Source organism: Lissotriton vulgaris, chromosome 6 (assembly GCF_964263255.1).
Source record: "Lissotriton vulgaris chromosome 6, aLisVul1.2, whole genome shotgun sequence".
In the NCBI taxonomy this organism is placed as follows: domain Eukaryota; kingdom Metazoa; phylum Chordata; class Amphibia; order Caudata; family Salamandridae; genus Lissotriton; species Lissotriton vulgaris.
In genome coordinates this window covers 390352196-390374752 of record NC_141694.1, presented here as the reverse complement: position 1 = coordinate 390374752, position 22557 = coordinate 390352196, and the positions used below count along the sequence as shown (strand labels likewise).

Below are 22557 nucleotides of genomic sequence, written 5' to 3'. Positions count from 1 at the left end.
CAGTTAACATGCGCCACAGTGCGCCACAGCTACGCCACCCATGGCGCGCCGCATTTATGATGCGGCGCACCATGGGGCAAAAACGGCACAGATGCGTGACGCATCTGTGCCGGAAATGTGGCGCATTGCTAGAGTTGCGTCGCAAGCGCGACGCAGCTCCAGCAATGCTCTGGGGGGGCCTATTCTTTCAATGCTGCCTCAAGCCTTACGCCTGCTTCAAGCAGGCGCAGGGTTTTGACGCAGCATTGCCCTGAAAGTGACTGAGTGAAATCTCATAGATTTCACTCAGCCACTTACAGGAGCCGTTCCTGCGCAGGAACGCCCCCCCTGCGCAGGAACGCCTCCTCATGGCGCAGTGCTGTACAACGTGACGCATCTCCTAGATGCGTCACGTTGTAAATAGGGCGCAGGGATGCGCCACGTTTCCGTGCCGTTGCGGCACGCAACGGCTGCGTAAACGTGGCGCAAGCCCTTCATAAATCTGCCCCCATGACTGGCTAATTGAAGGAGAAATAACTTTGTTTAACTGTGAATATCGTTGTTTCTCTTAGAGGGCTTGCTTCACAAAGAAGGTACTGTCAATTACTCTTGCTGCATTCCTGACTTATTTCTGACTTCCATGAGTATGCTCAGAGTTCTCATGTCTTACTCTTGGAATGCAGGAGAAAGTTAGGAGTTTTACAAGAGTTGCCAGTATGACATCTGCACATGTCTCTGTTAGGAGGGGCACAGAGTAGGAAGAGTGGGAAGTTTGGCGAAGGTAGGAATTAGGAAGAGTGGGAAGTTTGGCGAAGGTAGGAATTACTGCAGGTGTATTCATCACTCCAACTCCATCATTTATTGCGTAGGACCAACTCCTTCACGTATTGAGTAGATCTTTGGCATTTTCACTCCATTAAGGTTAGAGATGGGGAGCCATGGATGGAATGAGTTAGTATTAGAGCTTAGGGTAAAAGCTTTACAAGTCCAAATCCAGGTAATCATCTAGCTTGTTAAATACTCTTTGCCAGTGCCCTTACCCTTGCAAGCACTGCACATGTGAGTATGGACAGGATTGTACGTACCACATAGTGACATCAAAGTGTGTGTGTAATAATTTACTGCATTCTTTTGTTGTCTTTCTTCCCAGATTACCATTATGAGTACAGCAAAGGATTCTCATAATCTCTTGCTTCTACTTTTCTCCTTTGGTGTAGCTCCACCCATAACAGACTGCTAGAGACTGAATCGTCCCTTGTGAGCATGCGCTCAGCACAGAGACAGAAACACTCACGGTTGTTTGTGATGTCCTCTGTGTCATCAACAGAGGGTTGTAGAACATTGGATTCTGTTGTAGTATACTCTCACCTTTTGCATGGTATCTGGTGGAACTTTAACTGCACATGTCCTACCACCCAGGTCCCCAGTAACAGTGTTCTTTCCACAATTGGCATCCCTTTAGGATCCTTGTAAATCCATAGTAAGTGGTACCCCTCCTTCCTAGGGCATTGGATTGGTTACTGAGGGTTGCAGCACGAATTGTGCCACCCTACGCATTGTGCAATCTGCATGTTTTAGTGCAGAGACAAATGAAGACTCGCCATGAAACACACCTCTGTGGCTCTTGCCAGAAAAACTCTGCATGTGGAATAGGTAAGTCACCCCAACAGTAGGGCTGACAACCCAAAGGAAGGGTGTACTACACCCATGTTTGGGCATATTGGCATGAGTGGATGTGTCCCCATGATATCTAAGTTCACCCTTGGATATCAAGAGGGCTTAGGGAACTGTGGAATTCTATTACTGTTCACGTAGACTAGCCTACATAAATATTATTTAAAATGTATTTCTAACTTATATACATCAATATTGTACTAACAGATACATTTTTCCTAATCTCTGCACACATGCTGAATTCAGAAAATTAAATTTAAAAATTTCTTAAAACTTAATTGCATTCTCAATTTATTGTTGTTCCTTCAGGTGCCTTCAAAGTCTGTTTTTATAATCAATCTTATTTTCTGTTGGCTCGTGATTGATCAAGAGTTTTGTGTTGTAATCTTCTGAGCACTATACTTCTATTTCTTTCTATCTTACAGAAGGATGTCAGTGATACATATCATGGAACGCATTCATTTATAGGTATTGTGGGTGTGTAGAATAGAAGACTCCGGGTTAATCTTTATTCCTTGAAATGTTAGGTCTCCTTTTTTGGGAAGAAACTTCCACATTCCCTCTCTCCTCGTTTGGCCACTTCAATCCTCCATGAGTTGAACAGAGAAGGTGCGGCCATTGGGTGTGCTTGTAGAGTCCTGCTGCTGCTGAGGCATCTGATTGCGCTAAAATAGTAAGTAAGATACACTTGTGCGTCCCCTGTATCTTTCCACTCCACTCTGTACAGCACATTGTTTCTTCATAACCACTTTGTGCTTCATAGTTTCCCATGTATACCTACATGTATAGATGTGCTCAGAGGCTCATTAATGCTATTGAAATATTGGGCATGTGAAAAGAATCATTTTCTTTCTGTACTAGGAATGTATGACAGGATAGTAACCCTTAACTTTCCTATGTGTGCACTCAGTCTGAACTGAATTGTGGAACTACTGTTCGTGAGTGGTTGACATTTGTTCATTTGTCCAATCTGGTAATGGGGTTTGATATTAGCTATACCTCCATATATCTTCTGTATGGGAGGGCACTCTTTGTTGAAGCCCCATTAATGGCAGTGTAGAGAATCATTAAATCCATCCCCAGCTTCAAGGCAGCCTTGAAAAGGTATCTCGTTTGGATCCGTTCAGAAAGCAACCTCCAAGTCCCCTGGACCAAGGTAGTGGGCACCATGTATACGCCATTATTAATGTATTCATTCTACAAGCCAAGTGACACTTGTTAAGAGAAGTCTTATGGCTTGAGGTTTGTCGTTTCATAAATCCTAAACCTTGGCATGTGCATTTTTTAACAAAGCAGAAGCCATTAAAACTGAGAACCATAAAATCCAATCTTAGCCTAGCAAAGCATCTGCAGGTTTGGATCTTTCAGTAGTCTTGTGATTCGAAGAGAGGAATGCTTTCAAAATATTTTTTTCAAATGTACGATTTTTTGTGGTTTATTACACTGCAACGGTGATTTTACTGAATTGTACAATGTACTGAAAACTTTGACGTTAGATTCCGGCTCCAGAAAATGTCTAAATGGTTAAAATAAAAAGAATTGAAATCTACTATAAACATTTGTATTATAAATTTACAATACGAAACAGCTCCTGTGCAAAAATATTTAGTTTTAGACTACATGCATTCCAACTAGTATATATTCCATTCCAAGGAGAGACAAGTCTGTACATGTATGTGATAGCTAATGCCTGGCAACAGCTGAAGAGAAATGCCTGGGTTTCTGAGGCCTAAAACATTTACAGCCTTATTCATCAAGGCCGAATCGGCTCGCAAAGGGCCAGATTCTGAGAATCTGGCCCTTTGCGAGTGCGATTTTTGCATTTGGGATTCAACATCCCAAATGCAAAAATCGCTATTTGCTAATTCGCATATTTGTGAGGATTTACATTTAAGGAATCTCTATTTGAGATTCCTTAAATGTAATTCATCATCCATTTTACAATTGCGAAATCGCAATTTCGGCCCGCAATTTACCGCGAGGTCAAACCTCGCGGTAAATTGCGAAAACTCAGAAAAATGCATTTAAATGCATTTTTCTGAGTTGCAAGTTACACACACACATGTCCTTTGGACATGTGTGTGTGCAACACCTGTGTTAATTTCCATGCAGGGGTGCTACAGGGTGTCCTTTGGACACCTCTGGCACCCTTGTACTCGCAATCTCATTTGCGATTAGCTAATTGCTAATCGCAAATGAGGAATGACTCCCCATGCATTCCTATGGGCCTTTTGGCCCATAGGAATGCATGGGGAGTTATTCCTTATTTGCGATTAGCAATTAGCTCATCGCAAATAAGGAATCAGGGGGAATCGCAATTACTATTGCGATTCCTACATGAATACCGTTTTGCGAGTCTCAAATAGCGATTCCTTATGATTCGCTATTTGAGCCTCGCAAAACGGCCCATTCATGAATCAGGCTGTTAGTGATGTGGGCCCACATGCATCATTGTGTCATTTTGCATTTCTTAATTTGCGAAAAATAAGGAATCGCAAATTAAGAAGTGCAAAATGCTATGCATCATTTTTTTCGGTATTTCTTTGTGATTCGGTAAAAATCACAATTTTTACCGAATCCCAAAGAAATACCGAATTCTTAAGTTAATTTTCGCAATTCCCATTGATTCCTATGGGCCAAAAGGCCCATAGGAGTCAATGCAAATTGCGAGTGGCACTTAGAAAATTTCATGGGTGCAGGGGGGGTCCAAAAGACCCCCCCATGCACCCCTGAAATGTATTTTTCGCATCATGTTTCACACACACATGTCCTAAGGACATGTGTGTGTGAAACATGAATGTTGAAAAAAAGACATTCAAAGCATTTTAAACACTTTTTCCAAATTTACCGAGTGGTTCAACCACTCGGTAAATTTGGAACCCTAATTGCGAATTTCCACTTGTCAAAGTAATGATGCATTGCTTTTAAGAAGTCGCACATCTGCGACTTCTTAAAAGCACCCGCAATTTTAGAACTCGCAACAATGTTGCGAATTCTAAAATTGCTTCATGCATCCCAAAAAGCACTTTTGCATTCGCAAACGTCCGATTTTAAGTAATCGCACCGTTTGCGACTACAAAACTGCTTGATGCATGTGGGCCGTGGTCTCTGATGCCCACATTGCGAGTATACAGAGTTGGTATGTTAACAGATGGACATACCCTCCCATCTTTAGAAATATTGTAATTGAAATCTTCATCGCACCACATTTAATTTCTTGACAAACAAACCTTAAAATTTCATTTACTAAAGTATCTCAAAATATATGTAAAACCAATATAACATTTACTATATATACACACAATATTATTGAAAGACAGAGTTATGTTTTTGCTAGCAGCAAATGTCATGCAAATGTATCATTGTACATTCATTTACAAAACCGTGATTTTATGAAACGAGAGATATAGAACTTTACATGCATCAGAAAACACAGTTTAGAATTTAGTAAATGCATCGATTTCTGTAACTTTTTTTATGAAACACCACTGCATCATTTAATACTAACCATTATAAGGTTATATAAAAAAGTAAACAATACCCTACTTTACAGTGAACGCCATATCTTTAATGTGGAAATTAAACTCACCATCTCTGTACCATTCTGCTCGTGGTTGAAGTCTGGTCAGGTCTGGTGTGATCAACATCGTACATGTCAGACTACGTGTTTCACCCTCAACCCCAAAAGTGACACCAAACTTCTCCAGAAACTGAACATCGATATGAGCAAATGTGACAAGTGGTGGCATTGGTACTGAAAAAACAGAATGCCAGTTATTAGTAAGCATGGTAGGCAGCGCAAAATCTTTTTCAAATGTTTGCAATAAAAACAATGTAACTAGGCCTGGGAGAAATTTTAATTACGCCAGAGTAATCAAAGTAATTTCAGTCATTTGGCATTTCTCCTGTGACACAATATTTCCAAACATTATACAATTGCACCTGTTTGCATAAATTGAAGTTATGTGGGTCCAAAATACATACCCAATTAGTAGGATTTGAGGTTGGCTGTTTATCTAACAATAAGTGATATCTTAACCCCATAGAAAAGGGCATTTTATCAAGGGTGGTCCAATTCTAAGAAGGAAGCAATAAAAGCAACGTATTTCTTCTACTTAAAAACTGCTCAACTACTGAAGTGTACTACCTGGAACAGGAACTCCCCCTGGGATACTCCTGCTGGCCTACAGAGCTTGGAACAACACCCACACCAATCAGCCATGCAAGAAAACTGGGAATTATCCTTCAAGACAAACTCAACATGACAGCATAGGTCAATGCAGTCAGCTCTTCCTGCTTCCATATACAAACATTGCAAGATCTTCAAATAGATATCCCAGAACACCAGATGTACCATCATACAAGCCCTTAGCAGAAGCAGATTAGACTACGGCAATGCACTTTATGCAGGAATCTCTAGACACCGCCTCCAATGGCTCCAAACCATCCAGAACTCCACAGTAAGACTCAGTCTCGACCTCTCACGACACACCCACATCACACCACATATCAGAGAGATTCATTGGCTCCCAATAGTTAAACAATGGCAATTCAAATTCCTCATACACTCATTCAAGGCACTGCACAACACAGGACCAACATAATTTAACAACCGTCTTCACTTCCACTTACTCAACCATACACCTACAGCATCACTCTCACCCCGCCCCGTATCCGTGAAAGCGGAACAAAGGGTCTGGCATTCTCCCGCATTGCACCCAAACCTAAAATGACCTCTTTCTACACATAAGGAGCTCTGCAAGAATTCTTAAAGAAGCTGGAGACCTATCTCTTCAACTAACTCTCTGAGGCTTACTAACTACACCAGCAGGCCCATGCCTATACACCTGCTTTAATGTCTGGATACCTTACTGGGTGATAAGGCATGCTATGCGAATTCACATAACCATCCGTCAATGGTTTGCAACACAATTACAAAGCACTGATATATTGGACTGCAATCTGGAAGGAAGAGCGGAGGACATCCCCTTCTGAGTCCCAAGACCTGATGATTTGCAGCCTCAAAACCTGTGGGTTTCTGAATTAAATGCTTTGTGACTGCAAAACTATTTTTATATATTTTATGCTAATTGTAAATCAGATGGAATGTGTTTCCTTGTAAATAACATAACATAGCATAAGATAATAACTGTCTGACGGAAGAGCATGTAGATGTCCACGTACAATGAATAGGCAGTAAAACTGAATGGTAAGGCTCATCCTCTCTGAATCCTGTAAAACAAAGGACAAAGATCAGTCTGTTCTCTGAACATGTAAAGCTTTAAGCATGATTTATTGTACTAGATAGCCTACATGCACTACACATTAAAACTTGAGGAATCCTTAGTGAAACTATGTGCTGCTGTCTTGCACTTTTCAGATTTAATAACATTTGGTCAAGTTTCAGACAACCCCAAAAAACATTCAAAAAAACAAAAAGCAAGCAGTCTAAAACAGATGGATGGCACGTTTATCAGTCTGAGATTAAAACTGCACCAACAAAGATCAGGACATTGTCACACTTTGTGTTACAACATTTCACATAACTTGTTACTAGAGCATGCACTTCGCATAAAATTGTCTCCCTATATATCAATGGGATCTCTTGCAGATACATTTTCCGCTCAAACCAATTCTCTGGTAACTCGTCAGACTTTTTGTGCGAGAACTGGGGGACATATTATCAAGGACGGCCTTAAAATTATCGCCGGTTTAGCGGCAGAAAACTGCTGCTAAAGCGGCGATAATGGGCTTTATAATATGCTCTTGTGAATTGCCATAGTAGCCCATGTTCACACCAGAACATGGGCTTTTATGGGAATTCACAAGGGCATATTATGAAGCCCATTATCGCCGCTTTAGCTGCAGTTTCCTGCCGCTAAACTGGCAATAATTTTTAACGCCGTCCTTGATAATATGCCCCTGAGTACGGGTAGAAATCGTGATGCAAGATTCCGGCACACCGCATTGCCCTACACAAGTCTTTAATGCAATTTTAGCAAAATGACACAAGACACAATTATGTGGTGTTCCACGGTATGCAGATTATGTATAAAGTAGTTTGCCTTACATAAAAATAAGCAGCAATGCAACAGCACCTTTTCAATACACGAAACAAGCAAGTATATTTTATTGCCCCCGTTAACATGCAATAATCACTGTCTTTGTAGAAGAAAAACAAGGTAGGATCAGATTTTAAGATGTACAGTTTGATGTTATTACCACCTCTTTTATTGTGGTATTCAACATATGACACTGCTGTACAAAAATGTTCAAAGAATATGTTTTCACCGTCGGTCAGTGCAAATGTGATCTGCTTCCAGTGTAAAATTACACTACAACAGTTCTACTCTTTACAGACTGCCCGTCTCTCGATGTAAGGCTGAGACAGTGCATACAGTATATCACAGAAACCTTCATGCATACGTACTTCTGACAATCACCGCAGCATTGGTTGAGGCTTGCCCATGAACATTTGTTGCGACTGCTGTATACGTAGCAGTGTCGTTAAAGTTAGTTCTAATGGGGAAAAAAAAATGTTATCAGAAAAATCACTGGATATTTTTGATATCAAGCGCATTCTAAACTCATTGAGTACAACAATGTTTTAACATATAACATTTAGAACGTTTGGCTCAAAGAGAAAGCCTAATGTTGAAGTATATTTTCCTGTAGCAAAAGATGAAAAAACTAGGGGGCATATTATGAAGAACGGTGATAAAATTATCGCTGCTTTAGCGGCAGGAAACTGCTGCTAAAACGGCGATAATAGGCTTGATAATATGTCCTTGTGAATTCCCATAGCAGCCAAGGTTCTGGTGTTAACCTGGGTTGCTGTGGGAATTCACAAGGACATATTATCAAGCCTATTATCGCCATTTTTAGCTGCTGTTTCCTGCTGCTAAAGAGCTGATCATTTTATCGCAGTTCTTGATAATACGCCCCCAGAATACCCCTGAGTCCTGACACTACTGAGAACCCCGCTTGAAGACAAAGGGGCTTATTTACAAGTCCCTAGCTCCACTCTTGAGTCATTTTTAACATGGGAAAAGTGTCGTTGGGGTGGGGCATGGGGCTTGTAAATAAACCCCAAAGAGCTTGCATCATTAAGCCTTCAAGCATACTCTTGTAGCAAACAGGGGGGCATATTAGCAAGAACCTCATTAAAATTATCGCCGTTTTAGCGGCAGTTTCCTGCCGCTAAAACTGCGATAATTTTAACGAGGTTCTTGCTAATATGCCCCAGGGATTCTTATGTTAAATATGATTAAAAGAACCGATAGATGATAACACAGTACTTAAGTGGAACACTGGCCCAGTCAAATACTGAGGCATTTTGGTGACAGGTAATTTACATGATTTAACATGGATACACATAAACAAAGAAAGTACTATTCAAAAAATGTTAAGATTTCACAAATAAGTAAAAATGATTTGACCTCTCGTATAAATTTTGTCTTTGCCCCTCATGTTATTATCAGCCTTTTTCCTTTCAGAAAATAAAATCATCAATATCGGCCTTTATATAGGCCAATTAAAACCCCGCAATTGTTATGAATAAATTGAGATTATGAAACAAAAGGGCATATTTTTATCATGTTAGCGAAAGCAGCATGTCTGTTTAGACCTCCTGCGGAAGGAGTAATTGACCGCCAATGGCTTCAGTCAAAAGTGACCTACTGGGCACTGCTTTCCTCCTGCCTATTTTAGTACTTGGAAAATAACTTAATGAATAAATGTCATTATTAATGATAGGCAAAGCAGGGTTATTGGGAAACATAAAACATACAATGAAGGATAGAATTATCTAAGGTATTAAAATACCCATATGTAAGAATGAAAACATCACAATCAATAATGAAGCATTACGTTGGCAATTGTGGAGACATGCAGGTATGGTAATGGTTACATGTCTGATTAACGATAGAAAACTGTTATTGATTAGACAAACCCAAACAAAATCAGATATCCTGGTAATGCGTTTTATGCATTCCTAAAATTTTCATCGGAAATTGCTGAAAGAAACCCCAGACATAATTTCGTTTTTAAGACATGTTCATGGAAATTACATATAGCATCAAAGATCTATAGGGAGCTGAGTAACCAAATGTATATATTTGAAAATTGCAAACTATCATAGTGATATGGTCATGTTTATGTGTTCGCTAACTCAGATAGCATCTACCTTGTGAAGAATGAAATGCAACTACAGGACTTATTGATAACTGTCACAGCAAAATCAGTTATTTGTGATGTCATCAGTGATGTCACTGACCATGTCATAAATTATGTAATATGTGACGTCATCAGCAGTGTATTGCTGGGGCGCGAGTTATAGTTAGCTGAATTAAGTCTAACAGGGGAATTTCTATGGTTTTGTACGAGTGAAATGTCCAACTAACTATAACATGTATGAAAACCTATGTTTTTTTCTGTGAATTTCTAAGGTTTTTTTATGTTAATTTCTAACTATTACATGCATGAAACCTGTTGTTTTGTAAGTAAATTTCAAAGATTTTTTAAATGCTCATTTCTGTCTATAACGTACCTGAAGCATATATTTTTTCAGTGAATTTCAAAGTTTTTTTCAATTTTAACTTCTAATTATAATGTTCATTTAACCTATAGTTTTTCCCGGTACCCAAGAAGGACACAACACCCACTGCCACAACCTTCAGGACCTTCCCCTTACAACCCTTTTCCCTACTAACACCAAGGCAGTGCAAAACAGGACAGGAACCCTTCAAAAATGGCTTGGTCCCTCACCCATATAATAGCAAAATTTTGGAAAATGTGGAAATCATTTTATTCAGTAAATTTGAATTTTTTAAAAAATACTAATTTCTAACCTTAAAGTTCATGAGACCTATTTTCTTTGTAAATTTCACAGGTTATTTAAATAGTAATATCGAAATATAAAGTTGAAAAAAAAAAAATTTTCCCAGTAATTTTGAGAAGAAAAAATATTTTATAACTTTATTATCCTAAGATAGTTCATGTATTTTTTTATTATTTAAACTATATAATGTCGTCTTGATTTTAAAATATTAAACAACTACATACGTTATGAAAGGGAGCCCAGCCCAGAGCCACATCTGAAGACCTACTGATCAAGCAGCTCCAAAATCCAAGATTGCCACAAGACCCACCACCACCCCAAGGACCCCCTCCTTCTACCACCGAGGCAGCACAGAACAAAACAGCGAACATTCTGAAAACAACATGGCCCCTCAGCCACACAATAGCTAAATATTGGGACAGTTGTGAACAAACTATATGTGAAGGAAGCAATTCACCCATGAATAACATTGCACACACTGCAAAGTGTAGCGATGATGTGCTGGACGCATCTCAGTATTCACAACACAGACCTCTCCATTGCACAAATACTACTGGTGCTTGTAGTGTTGTGGACAGTGGACCCAACCATGTTACGTCAAACATTAGGGAAAATCTCAATCATGTAGCTGTGTAGTACCCCCTGTAAACATAAGCGTAACCGGAGTGGGCGGGTTCGACGTACGCAGCTTTAGCACAGGAGTGTAAATAAATAGTCTGGATCTCTGGGCGTGGTTCACATGTGGAAAGCCAAAGCGTCTGCCAGGGCAGCGACTCTCACACTGCCATGAGGCTCCTGGTGTGACCGCCAGCCTCCTCAGCTGATCGCTGGCTTCCGCCACACAGGCCCCCAGCGGCACAGCACCGCAGACTTATGTCTGTACAAACTACTGCCTTCGATATACACTTTGGACAGCAAGGTTCATAATTCGGATCGAGTCACGATTGCAGATGATGCAGTCCAGTAGGCAACAGACATTGCTTAAGTCAATACGACGTGCCTGTGTGCTCTTCCTAACCACTGCCTCCAGCCTACACTGGGGTGAGTAAGGCTCACAATACAGATCGAGTCACGATTGCAAATTACGCAGTCCAGTAGGCAACAGACATTGCTCAAGTCAACTACACGTGGCTCTGGGCCCCTTCCTCACTGCTGCCTCCGGCCTTCAATGTGGTGAGTAGGGCTTACAATTCACGTTGAGTCGCGATTGCCGATGACACAGTCCAGTAAGCAACAGACATTGTTACCAGTACGGCCTGCCCGCATGACCCATTATCGGCACAGTAGATCCCACATGTGCGACTGTGTCCTGCGTCCTGAATGATAGTGACCCCAAGTCCGTGGCAGCGACCACAGCACCAGACTCCCTTCGATCAGGGAGGCATAATTCCATATGCAAGGCAGGCGACACATAGTGCCACTAACCCTGTACAACACAAGGTGTGACACGTAGTGCCACTAACTCTGTTCAACACGAGCCACGACATGTGGTACCACTAACCTTCTTCAACAGAAGCCAGGCAGAATTCAATTGACAAAAGACATTGGTCACAAGTGTGGGCCCCCCTGAACCACGCATCATCGCAGGGTACTTACACGCTGAGTGCCAAAGGTACTACTAATTCAGTGCGCCATAAGCCATCGCAAAGAAGACTGAACAGTTTTATGTCAGCAGTGAGGCATACTATCATTCAAAAATCATCCAAAAATACTTATACTATAAAAAGAACAGAACAATTGAAGTACATTATTTATTACAATGCGGTGATTTAAAAGATGTGGATTGCAGATATTGACATACAATATGTTGCAGATAACTGAATTGCTGTTTCTTGCTATGTCACGTCATGTATTACCAAGTCTGAGAAGGCAGAATTGAGAGAAATGTGAGCTAAAATTCCACAGAAGACACTTAGCAAAAAATTGTACTGCTTCAGCTTAAAGATGCTTTCACATCGAGAAATTAGATCCTACGAATGTTCGCGTCGATAGACATCTGCAAGTTTATATTCAAGGTCAAGAGGAATCATCTGGATAAGTCTAGGTCTTGCTGCAGAACGACATGGAGTTTTAATATAAATGATATAGAACAACTATGTGATGATATATAGTTAAGTTTCTTTGGTAGTGAAGAGAAGTGTACAGAAAATAACAGTTTGATAAGTGTAGGTGTTGAAGAAGAGATGGAAGATAATAGTGATGTAAAGTTCCAAAAAGAAATAGCAACATTTAAAGTAGATTCTGGTAAAAATCCCAACTAAGTATAACGTCCCTCAAATCTACACAATATCCTTTTACTATCCTTAAATCCAGAACTTGTTTTATATCACATGATGCCACTGAACCTGAACTACGCAAGCAGGTGGGGCCACCAACCTATGCACGTTGCTGTGGGCCCTTGCTCACAGCTACCTCTGGTCTACACTGCGGTCAGCAGGGCTCACAATTCAGACAGAGTCCCGATTAGAGATGCCGCAGTCCAGTGGACAAGAGACATTGCTCCCAGTGCGGCCGTCCAAACCAAACATCATCACAGGCTTATACAGTCTCATTGCTTCTGGTGCCACTAACTGTGCACCTCAACTCAATGCCACATGGCTATGGGCCCTTACCGACCACTGCCTCTACCCTACACTGCGATCCTCAGGGCTCACAATTAAAATTATGTTTGATTTGATTCTTTAATTACGGAGTCCAGTATGCAAGTAACTATCAGAGGCCTAAAACCTATGTAATATACATTTAGTATCCTTGCTTCAAGAACTTTTTTATATCAGTTATAGCTTTAGTACAATCACCAAATTCATCCTGAAGTGCAAACGAACACTCAACACTGCGGGCAGCAGAGCTCGCAATTCGAATTTTGGACACATGCTGCCACTAACCCTGTTCAACACAAGCCGATCCCACATATGTAACTGTGTCCTGAGTCCTGAATGGCAGTGACCCCAAGTCCGTTGCAGCGACCACAACACTAGACTCCCTTCTATCAGTGAGGCATATTTTCATATGCAAGACCGGCGACACGTGATGCCACTAACCCTGTACAACACAAGCCGATCACACATGTGTACCTGTGTCCTGGTTCTGAATGGCAGTGACCCCAATTCCGTGCCAGCGACCACAGCACTATACACCCTTCGATCAGTGAGGGATATTTACATATGCAAAACTGGCGACAGTGATGCCACTAACCCTGTACAACACAAACCGATCCCACATGTGTAACTGTGTCCTGAGTCCTGAATGGCAGTGACCCCTAGTCTGTGGCAGCGACCACAGCCCCAGACTCCTTTTGATCAGTGAGTTATATTTCCATATGCAAGGCTGGCGACACGTGGTGCTACTAACCCTGTACAACACAAGCCAATCTTATATGTGGTGCTGTGTCCTGAGTCCTGAATGGTAGTGACTCCAAGTCTGTGGCAGCAACCACAGCACCAGACTCTCCTCAGTTTTATTTGTTGTTTTTGTCTTTAAATAAAATGTTTTAAATGTAAATCTATACATGACTGAGATACTTGTTTGTCCAACCGCAGAGGGACACTTCCGGGCCCAAAAAGGTTGTTGGGGTATGTTGGTAATGTGGGAAGAGTGTGCATTACCTGCTGATGTGGGGAGATACCACGTAAAAGGGGTGTCTCTCACAGTCAGAACTCTGGTATGTTTTCAGAAATGCCTTGGACAGATGCCAGGTGACGCACTGAATCACAAAATGGCTTTTCAATGCTTATGTAGGCTCACAGACGGACAACTGCTGCTAGTCCGCTCGACTCACAGATGCAGTACTACGAGCTGTCCGCGTCATTGTGGTTATCCCTGCCCTGTTCCATTGTACGCCACGCCAATCCGATTAAGTTCCAACTTTGGCCCCACATAGCTACCTGTTGCAGGCACACTCGCTGTTGGTGTGCAGGTCAGTGGTCTAGTTGTCAACCTCTCACAGCCACTCCCTGAGGGCAGGTTTGCACACACACCACACCCATCTGGCACATGCATCGCAGGCCATGTAACCATGCAAATATAATGGATCGACAACGTCACATCCTTTATTGCCAGTGGTGACTGGATGGCGGACACTGCACAGCTCTGAATCATAAAGAGTCAATGAAAAGTTGTGCAAAGAGTTGATAACACCCTAAGCTGTATGGCCATCAGGGGCCTACTACCACGCGACGAGGACTTGAGTTGCACACGGTTAGTGCCACCCAAAGCTGATGTGATGGTCAGGAGCCTACTACCATGTGGCGCGGACTTGAGTTGCACAGGGTTAGTACCACCTGAAGATGATGTGACCCTCAGGGGCATACTAGCATGTGGCGCAGAGTTGAGTTGAACAGGTAAGTGCCACCCGAAGCTGATGTGGCTGTCATAAGCCTACCACCAAGTGGCGCGGACTTGAGTTGCACAGGGTTTGTCGCACCCTAAGTTGTATGGCCGTCAGCGGCCTACCGCCATGTGGCACTGACTTGCGTTGCACTGAGTTAGAGGCACCAAAAGCTGATGTGGTCACTGCCATTGATGACTCAGGACTCAGCGACATGTGTGAGATCTGCCGGGCTGCCAAGAAGCTGATGTGATCTCCACCATTCATGACTCAGGACTCAGTGACATCTCTGAGATCTGCTGGTCCGTGGAGCTTTGACGGGCACGTGGAGTGCCCACTGGTAGACACCCTGGGGGCACCAGATAATTATTTGGTCTTGGATGCGCAGGGGCGGCAGTGTCTCTCTCTCTCTCTCTCACTTCCCTCTCTTCACTTTCTCTCTCACTCTCTTCCTTCCTTTCCTTCTATCTCTCTCACTTTCTCTCCCTTCTCCCTTTCTCACTCCCTTTCCCTCCTTCCCTCTCTTTGACTTTTTTTTTCCTTCTCTCTTTCTCTGTGTCTCGGTCCTTTGATATGCGTATTACATACATCCTTATTTTGTACTTTATTTTCCAGGCAGTGTCATCGACATTCATCCTCCCAACAGAAGTCTTCCGTTTTGTTGTTTTGTGTTCAGTTTGTTAAATTTAGTTTATCCTTTATATATAAGTTTATGGAAAAATTAAGTTTGAAAAAAAAGAAAAGGAAAAAAATCAATAAACTTTTTGGTTGTTACTTAAGTGCTGTGTGACTCTTTCTCGTTCTTATCACTGTTATTGCGTGGTGTCCACCATGGTGTTAAATTGTGGGGCAGTTAACGCGGGAATACTGGTGATGTCTGCAGTTTGCACCAGTTTCTGAATAGTGTGTCAGATTTATCTCAACTTTAGTGCATTAAAGGGCTGATAATGAGATGCAGAGTAGGCATTCCCATGCAAAAAGACACAAGGTGCACCTTTACGATTTATTCTAAATACTAAAATCCTGTATTGAATTGCACTGTTGTAGTGGGTGCATTTACAGTGTACATACAAAATCAATGAAGAAATCACATTGTATTAATATTAAAGAGGAATAGTGACTCAGGTGCTGGATCTTGACGGGATACACTGCCCAGTTTGTTTATTTTTCTGTACACGAAAAACCACATCAACACTTTCACAACGAAAGGCAAAAACTGCAATGCGAAATAAATTCAGTCGATAAGCTGCATTAGCACAACAGATTTTACACCTGCTTTCTGCTGGTGTTCAACTGGACAACTACCTCCAACATGAAAGGGAACACAGCCAAGAACCACACCGGAACACCCACATGTGCCATAGAGTCAATGAGCATGATACATTGATACCCATAAGGGCAACAACACTCATCGCAAGAACCACAGGACTGCCAACGCCCCCTGAACTCGCATCTAAACAAGTGTGTCTGTGTGGTCATTGTGTTAGCACAATGGGCACGGGCCCTGCAACATCACAGTGTGCTGTCTTCAGCAGATATTACCATGTCACCTCCTCGTTGGCAGTGAGCCTGGACATGTAGCAATGCACGCATCCTTCTGCTTTCACAAGCGGCGTGTGCTTTTCCGGCGTACACAGGTCAGCGCAGAGGTGTGCCTATCCGGCAAAGGGAATAGAGTATCTCGGACATATCCGTGTGCAGGAAGTGCGGTAAGTGTGTCTCTGTGTTCTGCTGTGGCTGCCACAAGGGCCACAGCAGTCGATGTTGTAAAGTGGCATGCACCACCTCCAAACCGCAGTGTCACGGTGTGGTTGGAAATCCGTGGGACATGCGCAAATAAATGGACAATGGTGTGCCGTAGGAGTGCACCGGATACAACAGCACACCGCACAAAAGTGTGGTGGCTTGTGGGAGGGAGAAACAGCTGTTTGCAATGTAACACACAGTGAACCCGCCCATGTGCCACATGCTGGGCATCTCATCCATGATGATCTGGGTCGCAGACATCCTACAACATACACGACCGGCCTTTCTACACATTCTGTATGAATGCAGCTAGAGACCTTACTGTAGGGATGAAAGGTTCTTTGTCTGGGCTATCTTGCAAGCATTTTTGTCCTTTGTTCGATTGTGCGAATGTTTGTGTTTGGACAAAATTGTACTGGATGTTGGTGTACTCTGCTTCCTATGTGTGTGTGCTGCATGGTGTCTGAGATGTCCCTTCATGTGAGGTTTTGTTCACCCTTCTCTCTTTCAGGCAGTGTGGTTAACACTTCTATGCGTGTTCAGTGGTACGATATTGGCGGGTTGTGTGACTTGTGCTCCTGGTTGGTGCGTTTCATTTTGGTCACGGTTTGTCTGTAGTTGTGCTGTACATAATTGTGCATGTGCGCCACGATGCCCATCTCCCCCCGTCCCCCCACTCCCTGCTTGTTTGTCTTCCTGGTGCTGTTGTGTCTGTAATTTTGTTCCTCCACACATAAATATATGTAAAGAAAAAATTAGAATAGCTCCTTGATTCTTTTACATTTCAAAATTTCTCTCTATTGTTTTTTTTACATTTTCCATAGTAACAGTTTTTTTAATATTCAAGGACACATAAAGGTGAGCAGTTTAACGTATTCTATCAACACACTTTCCAGAACATTCTACAACACATGCAAGTTTAAAGTTCATCAGGTATTTTAAACCTAACAATATTTTTTTGTAACATTTTCTCGAACATTTAATTGCACGTGCAGGTTAAAAACTCACGATTGTTTTAAGTTCGAACAGTGCCTTCCAAATACAAGTAGCAATATGATTGAGTTGAGCAAATTTTATCCTATGATATGTACTCCTTGTTTAAACTGCTTTTTCCTAACCAATCACAAAGAGGCTTGTCCACAAAACGAATGTGCACCCTACTTTTAAAAAACAATGATTTTCATCTCCCAATCAGTTATTGATTTGTATGGGAAAAAAAGAAGATCCCCATCTTTAAACATATCTCTTATTCTACAAACGGACTGCATGAGCTACATCCATCTATCCATACCTCTCAGCCATACCTTCAAAATGCAAGTGTGGGTTGTAGGACATAGCTATGGTATAAACAGATACATATTGACTTAGACCTTTTAGACAAAATGTGGATATTAAATGGTTTAGAGAGAGAGTATTGAAGTGGCACCAATTGTTGCCTTTGGTTAAAACCTGTTTGCCTCTCCAACACCCTGACCTCATGATTGTGCACTGTGGCACATTGACTGGGGTAGGTAAGGAAATGCTAATTAAGGACACCTTTAGAGAATTGATGTTGCTTTTGCCTCAAACTGTCTTTGTATATTCCAATATATGCCAAAGACTGAAGTGGAAATGGTCAAACCAATTTTGTCCTCAGATTGAAAAATCCAGGAGGAATGTCAACAAAGCTGTGTCTGCATACCTCAGAGACCATAGAATGGGGTCTATCTACAACTGACTCACACATATACAGCTTGGGACACCATGCTCGGAGACGCACAGCTGCAAGCCAACGGGCTGGTACTGTTTTATGTTTTCGGGTAGTACTGTAGTGTTTGTGTACTGTAGGGGGTTCATGCTCGACGTTTCGTTTTAGGGTTTAAGGTAGTGCAGTGGTGTTTGGGTAGTGTAAGAATCATGCTGGATGTAGTGTTTTAGAATTTACAACAATGCACTAATGTTTGGGTAGTGTAAAGGGTCATGCTGGGAGTACTGTTTTGGGGTTTAGGGCAGTGCAGAGGTGTTTGTGTAGTGTAGGGGGTCATGCTGGGAGTAGTGTTTAAGGGTTTACGGCACTACCATGGTATTTGGTTAGTGTAGGGGGTCATGCTGGCAGTAGTGTTTTAGGGTTTATGGCAGTGCAGTGGTGTTTGTGCAGTGTAGGGGGTCGTGCTTAGAGTAGTGTTTTAGGATTTAGGTTACTGCAGTGGTGTTTGGGTAGTGTAGGAGGTTCTGCTGGCAGTAGTATTTTAGGGTCTTGGGTAGTGCAGTGTGGTTTGTGTAGTGTAGGGGTCCTGGTGAGGGTATTGTTTTAGAGTTGACAACAATGCAGTGGTGTTTCAGTAGTCTTTGGGTAGTGAAGGGGATTGTACCGAGAGACTGACTTACAGAGCTCCAAGCCGACAGACGGGCTTCTAAAGGCATACCCGCGACCTGGTGATATGAGGAGAGGCAGCGTGAAAGGCATATCTTACACAGACACAGATGCCAGTGTTGCCTCGCACAGATAAAACTGCGAACCCAATGGCTTCTACACGGAGAGATGCGAGCTGATGGAGTAAATCACAAATGGGTGCCAACACTTCCTAGTTTCAACCATTCACAGCTAATAAGCCTCAAGCTGGTGCTTGTAACCCCTCAGCCAATCACATGTCAGAATTCTCAAATATAAATATCTGTACTGAATGGATTTACACTATTTAAACAAAAGCATGCTTTCTGGACCATCACCGTTCTCCCTGCCAAATTTGGCGTAATTCTGTTCAGCAGTTTCACCTGTAGTCTTCCGAAAAGATTTGTATGAAAATTGCATCGAGAAAACACGTTTAGGACCCCCTTTTTTCTCAGCCCCTCCTACACCATTCACCCCCAAACTTCCAATTTAGGAGCTAATCAAAAAGAGAGAAACTGTTCGGATAATTTCATAAAGATTTGTCAAACTACGCCAAAGTTACAAGCACATAGAAGACTCCAGGAGGGGGGCACCACAACCCCCCTCCCAATTTAGTGATGCCGAGGGGCTGCGCGGGCCCCAGCGGACCCCTGCAACATCTGCAAGCCCTTGCTATTATTTTTTAAGAATACCCCTGGAACCTAGCCCACCCAAGGGCCCCATTAAAATAAAACGCGAGAACAGGAGACCCCATCGCAAATTTTAGCAGATTTTTGATTTTTTTTTAATTATTTTTTGGGCCCTGGGCAGCCCTAGTGGGTCAGGGTTTTTCTACCCTGCCCCCTTCTCTTGTTTTATACCTTTGTGTCTCTATTTTCAGGTGACTCACTTCTACCAAGCCACAGATGGCTGCCAACACTTCCTGGTTTGGAGTGCTACCAGCCAATATTAGTGAAGCTCGCGCACGTGACTTAGTCTCCGCCCAGATATCAAAACTTTTATTTTTCTAATTTCTCAGCAACTACTGAACGGATTTACACAATTTTTGAAAAGGTTGCTTTCTGACCCACGCACTACCTTTCTGCCAAATGTGGAGTAATTCTGTTCAGTCATTTTGGCTGTAGCCTTACACAAAGTTTCCTATGGGAAAATGATTTTTTCACTCTCATATATATTTTTGAATTTCTCAAAAACTACTGATGGGATTTAACTATTTTAAAAAAAAAGGCTCTACCTTTCTGCCAGATTTGGGGTAATTCCGTTCAACAGTTCCTATGGAAATTAACATGGAGAAAACGAGTTTTGGGACCCCATTTTTTTCTCAGTCCCCACTTGTCAAATCACCCCCAAACTTTCAGGATAGGAGCTGATAGACTTAGTATTTCAGAAAGATTCCCCAAATGACGCAAAAGTTATTAGCACATCAAAAAATGCTTTTCCTATGGAAACTAGGTTCTAACTATCACTACCTACTGGAGACAGCCAGTAGGTTATATATATATATATATATATATATATATATATATATATATATATATATATATATATATATATATATATATATATATATATATATATATATATATATATATATATATATATATATATATATTCACTGAAAAAAGATAGGTTTCACACCAGTTATAGTTAGCTGGTCATTGTACTCATTCACACCTTTGAAATTCCACCATTATAGTTAGTAATTTTAGTTCAGCTAACTATAACTTGCGCGCCCGCAATGCACTGCTGAAAACATCACATATTACATCACTCATGACATGGTCAGTGACATCACTCATGACATCACTGATGACATCTCAAATTACATCACTGATGACATCATCCTTGTGAAAGAGTGGCAGACCTCCTCTCACTCTAATATAACCTTTGATACACACATTCAAAAATAGAAACAAAAATTTTCAAGAAAATGGAGATACCAATACCAGTTACAACAACCTATTCCAACATCTACTTTCACATCCACTCACTCACCAACAGTTCTATATAGTCATTCATACATGTACTCAATCATCATATGTACTCATACACCTATACATCCTGTTGCACACCGATACTCATCTATAGAGTTACTTACACACATACTCACACATGCAAATAAACATCCATTTACTTGCATATACAGCTATAAGCACAAACATACACATACTGACTCTCTTTAACGATCACTTATAGAAACACATACTTAGTTATACTGGAACTCTTCAAATCTCTAACTCTCATATATACTCACTTATATACACCAATACTCACATATAGTAGTTTAACACATATGTACTTAGTCATAAAGACAGTATTGAGACAGTCATTCACTCACTAACACACCTATACACACACTCATCCACCCATACAGTCCTGCTCACATGCGGTCTTCAAAACACATATAAACAGTGAGTCACTCATTAATGCATCTATGTGCTAAGTAATATCCCCCACCAAACCTTATAAACACTCAGACACTCATACTGATACTCCAAAAAATAACTAATAACCTATATAGACACACATGTAGTTACTCACCAACCCATGCAGCCACTTATTCAAAAAATGTGTGAGACTGATACAGATATTTACATATTTAAACATTACTCACTAAGCCATGTATTCACTAAGATACAATTAATCAGTCAGTTATACAATCAATTTTACAAAAAAGTCATCCATTTAGACACTTACCCATTTATTCTTCCATCGACCTTTAGATATACATATATAAAAAATATTTATTTTTCAGAAAGACACACATCCACTGGATGATGTCATCAGTGATGTCATTTGAGATGTCATCAGTGATGTCAAGAGTGATGTCACTGACCATGTCATGAGTGATATAATATGTGACGTCATCAGCAGTGTATTGCGGGCGCGCGAGTTATAGTTAGCTGAAATAACTAAAACGGGGGAATTTCAAAGGTTTTGTATGGTAAAATGACCAGTAACTATAACTGGTGTGAAACCTATGGTTTTTTCAGTGAATTTCAAAGGTTTTTAAAATGCTAATTCCTAACTATAACGTATGTGAAACCTATGGTTTTTTTCAGTGAATTTGCAAGGTTTTTTAAATGCTAATTCCTAACTATAACGTGGCTCAAACCTATGTTTTTTTAGTGAATTTCAAAGGTTTTTTAAATGGTAATTCCTAACTATAACGTGGCTGAAACCTATGGTTTTTTCAGTGAATTTCAATGGTTTTGTAAATGATAATTTTTACCGAGCACAAGATGGCTGTCAACACTTCCTGGTTTGAAGTGTTGACAGCCAATGAGCATGCAGCTTTCTCGGGAAGGTACGCGTTCCGTGCGTGTACGGTACGCTCACCCTGCGATGTTTTGAAAAAAAAAATAATAATTTGGGGCCTTGGGGGTTCTTGTGGGACACGATGCCTCTGGTGGAAGTGTGCACATTATTGTGCTGCCTTTCCGCCTGGGTATTGTTGGCTCTAAGATCACATGTAACAAACAGTAAACAGTAATGTATAGATTTGTATTGCTGTACGCTCTGTTGTCAGGCTTTACCAGTATAGTACTGTGTCATATGTGAGACTTTTAGATTCACGTTTGACATATATTGCTTGACTGTAATGAGCATTATCACTATGTA

The 22557-nt window shown here is 41.3% G+C and overlaps 1 protein-coding gene across 1 annotated transcript in view; it reads right to left on the bottom strand.

The window, feature by feature from the left end:
• The window catches only part of MYOM2 (myomesin 2), a 731038-nt gene that overhangs the window by 552512 nt on the left and 155969 nt on the right, over positions 1 to 22557 (bottom strand). Inside the window, exons 7-9 of the mRNA XM_086926415.1 lie at positions 8084 to 8172; positions 6838 to 6885; positions 5243 to 5407 (exon numbers count right to left, since the gene is read on the bottom strand). Of these exons, the coding sequence (XP_086782541.1) occupies positions 5243 to 5407; positions 6838 to 6885; positions 8084 to 8172 (302 nt within the window). The remainder of the gene's footprint in view (positions 1 to 5242; positions 5408 to 6837; positions 6886 to 8083; positions 8173 to 22557) is intronic.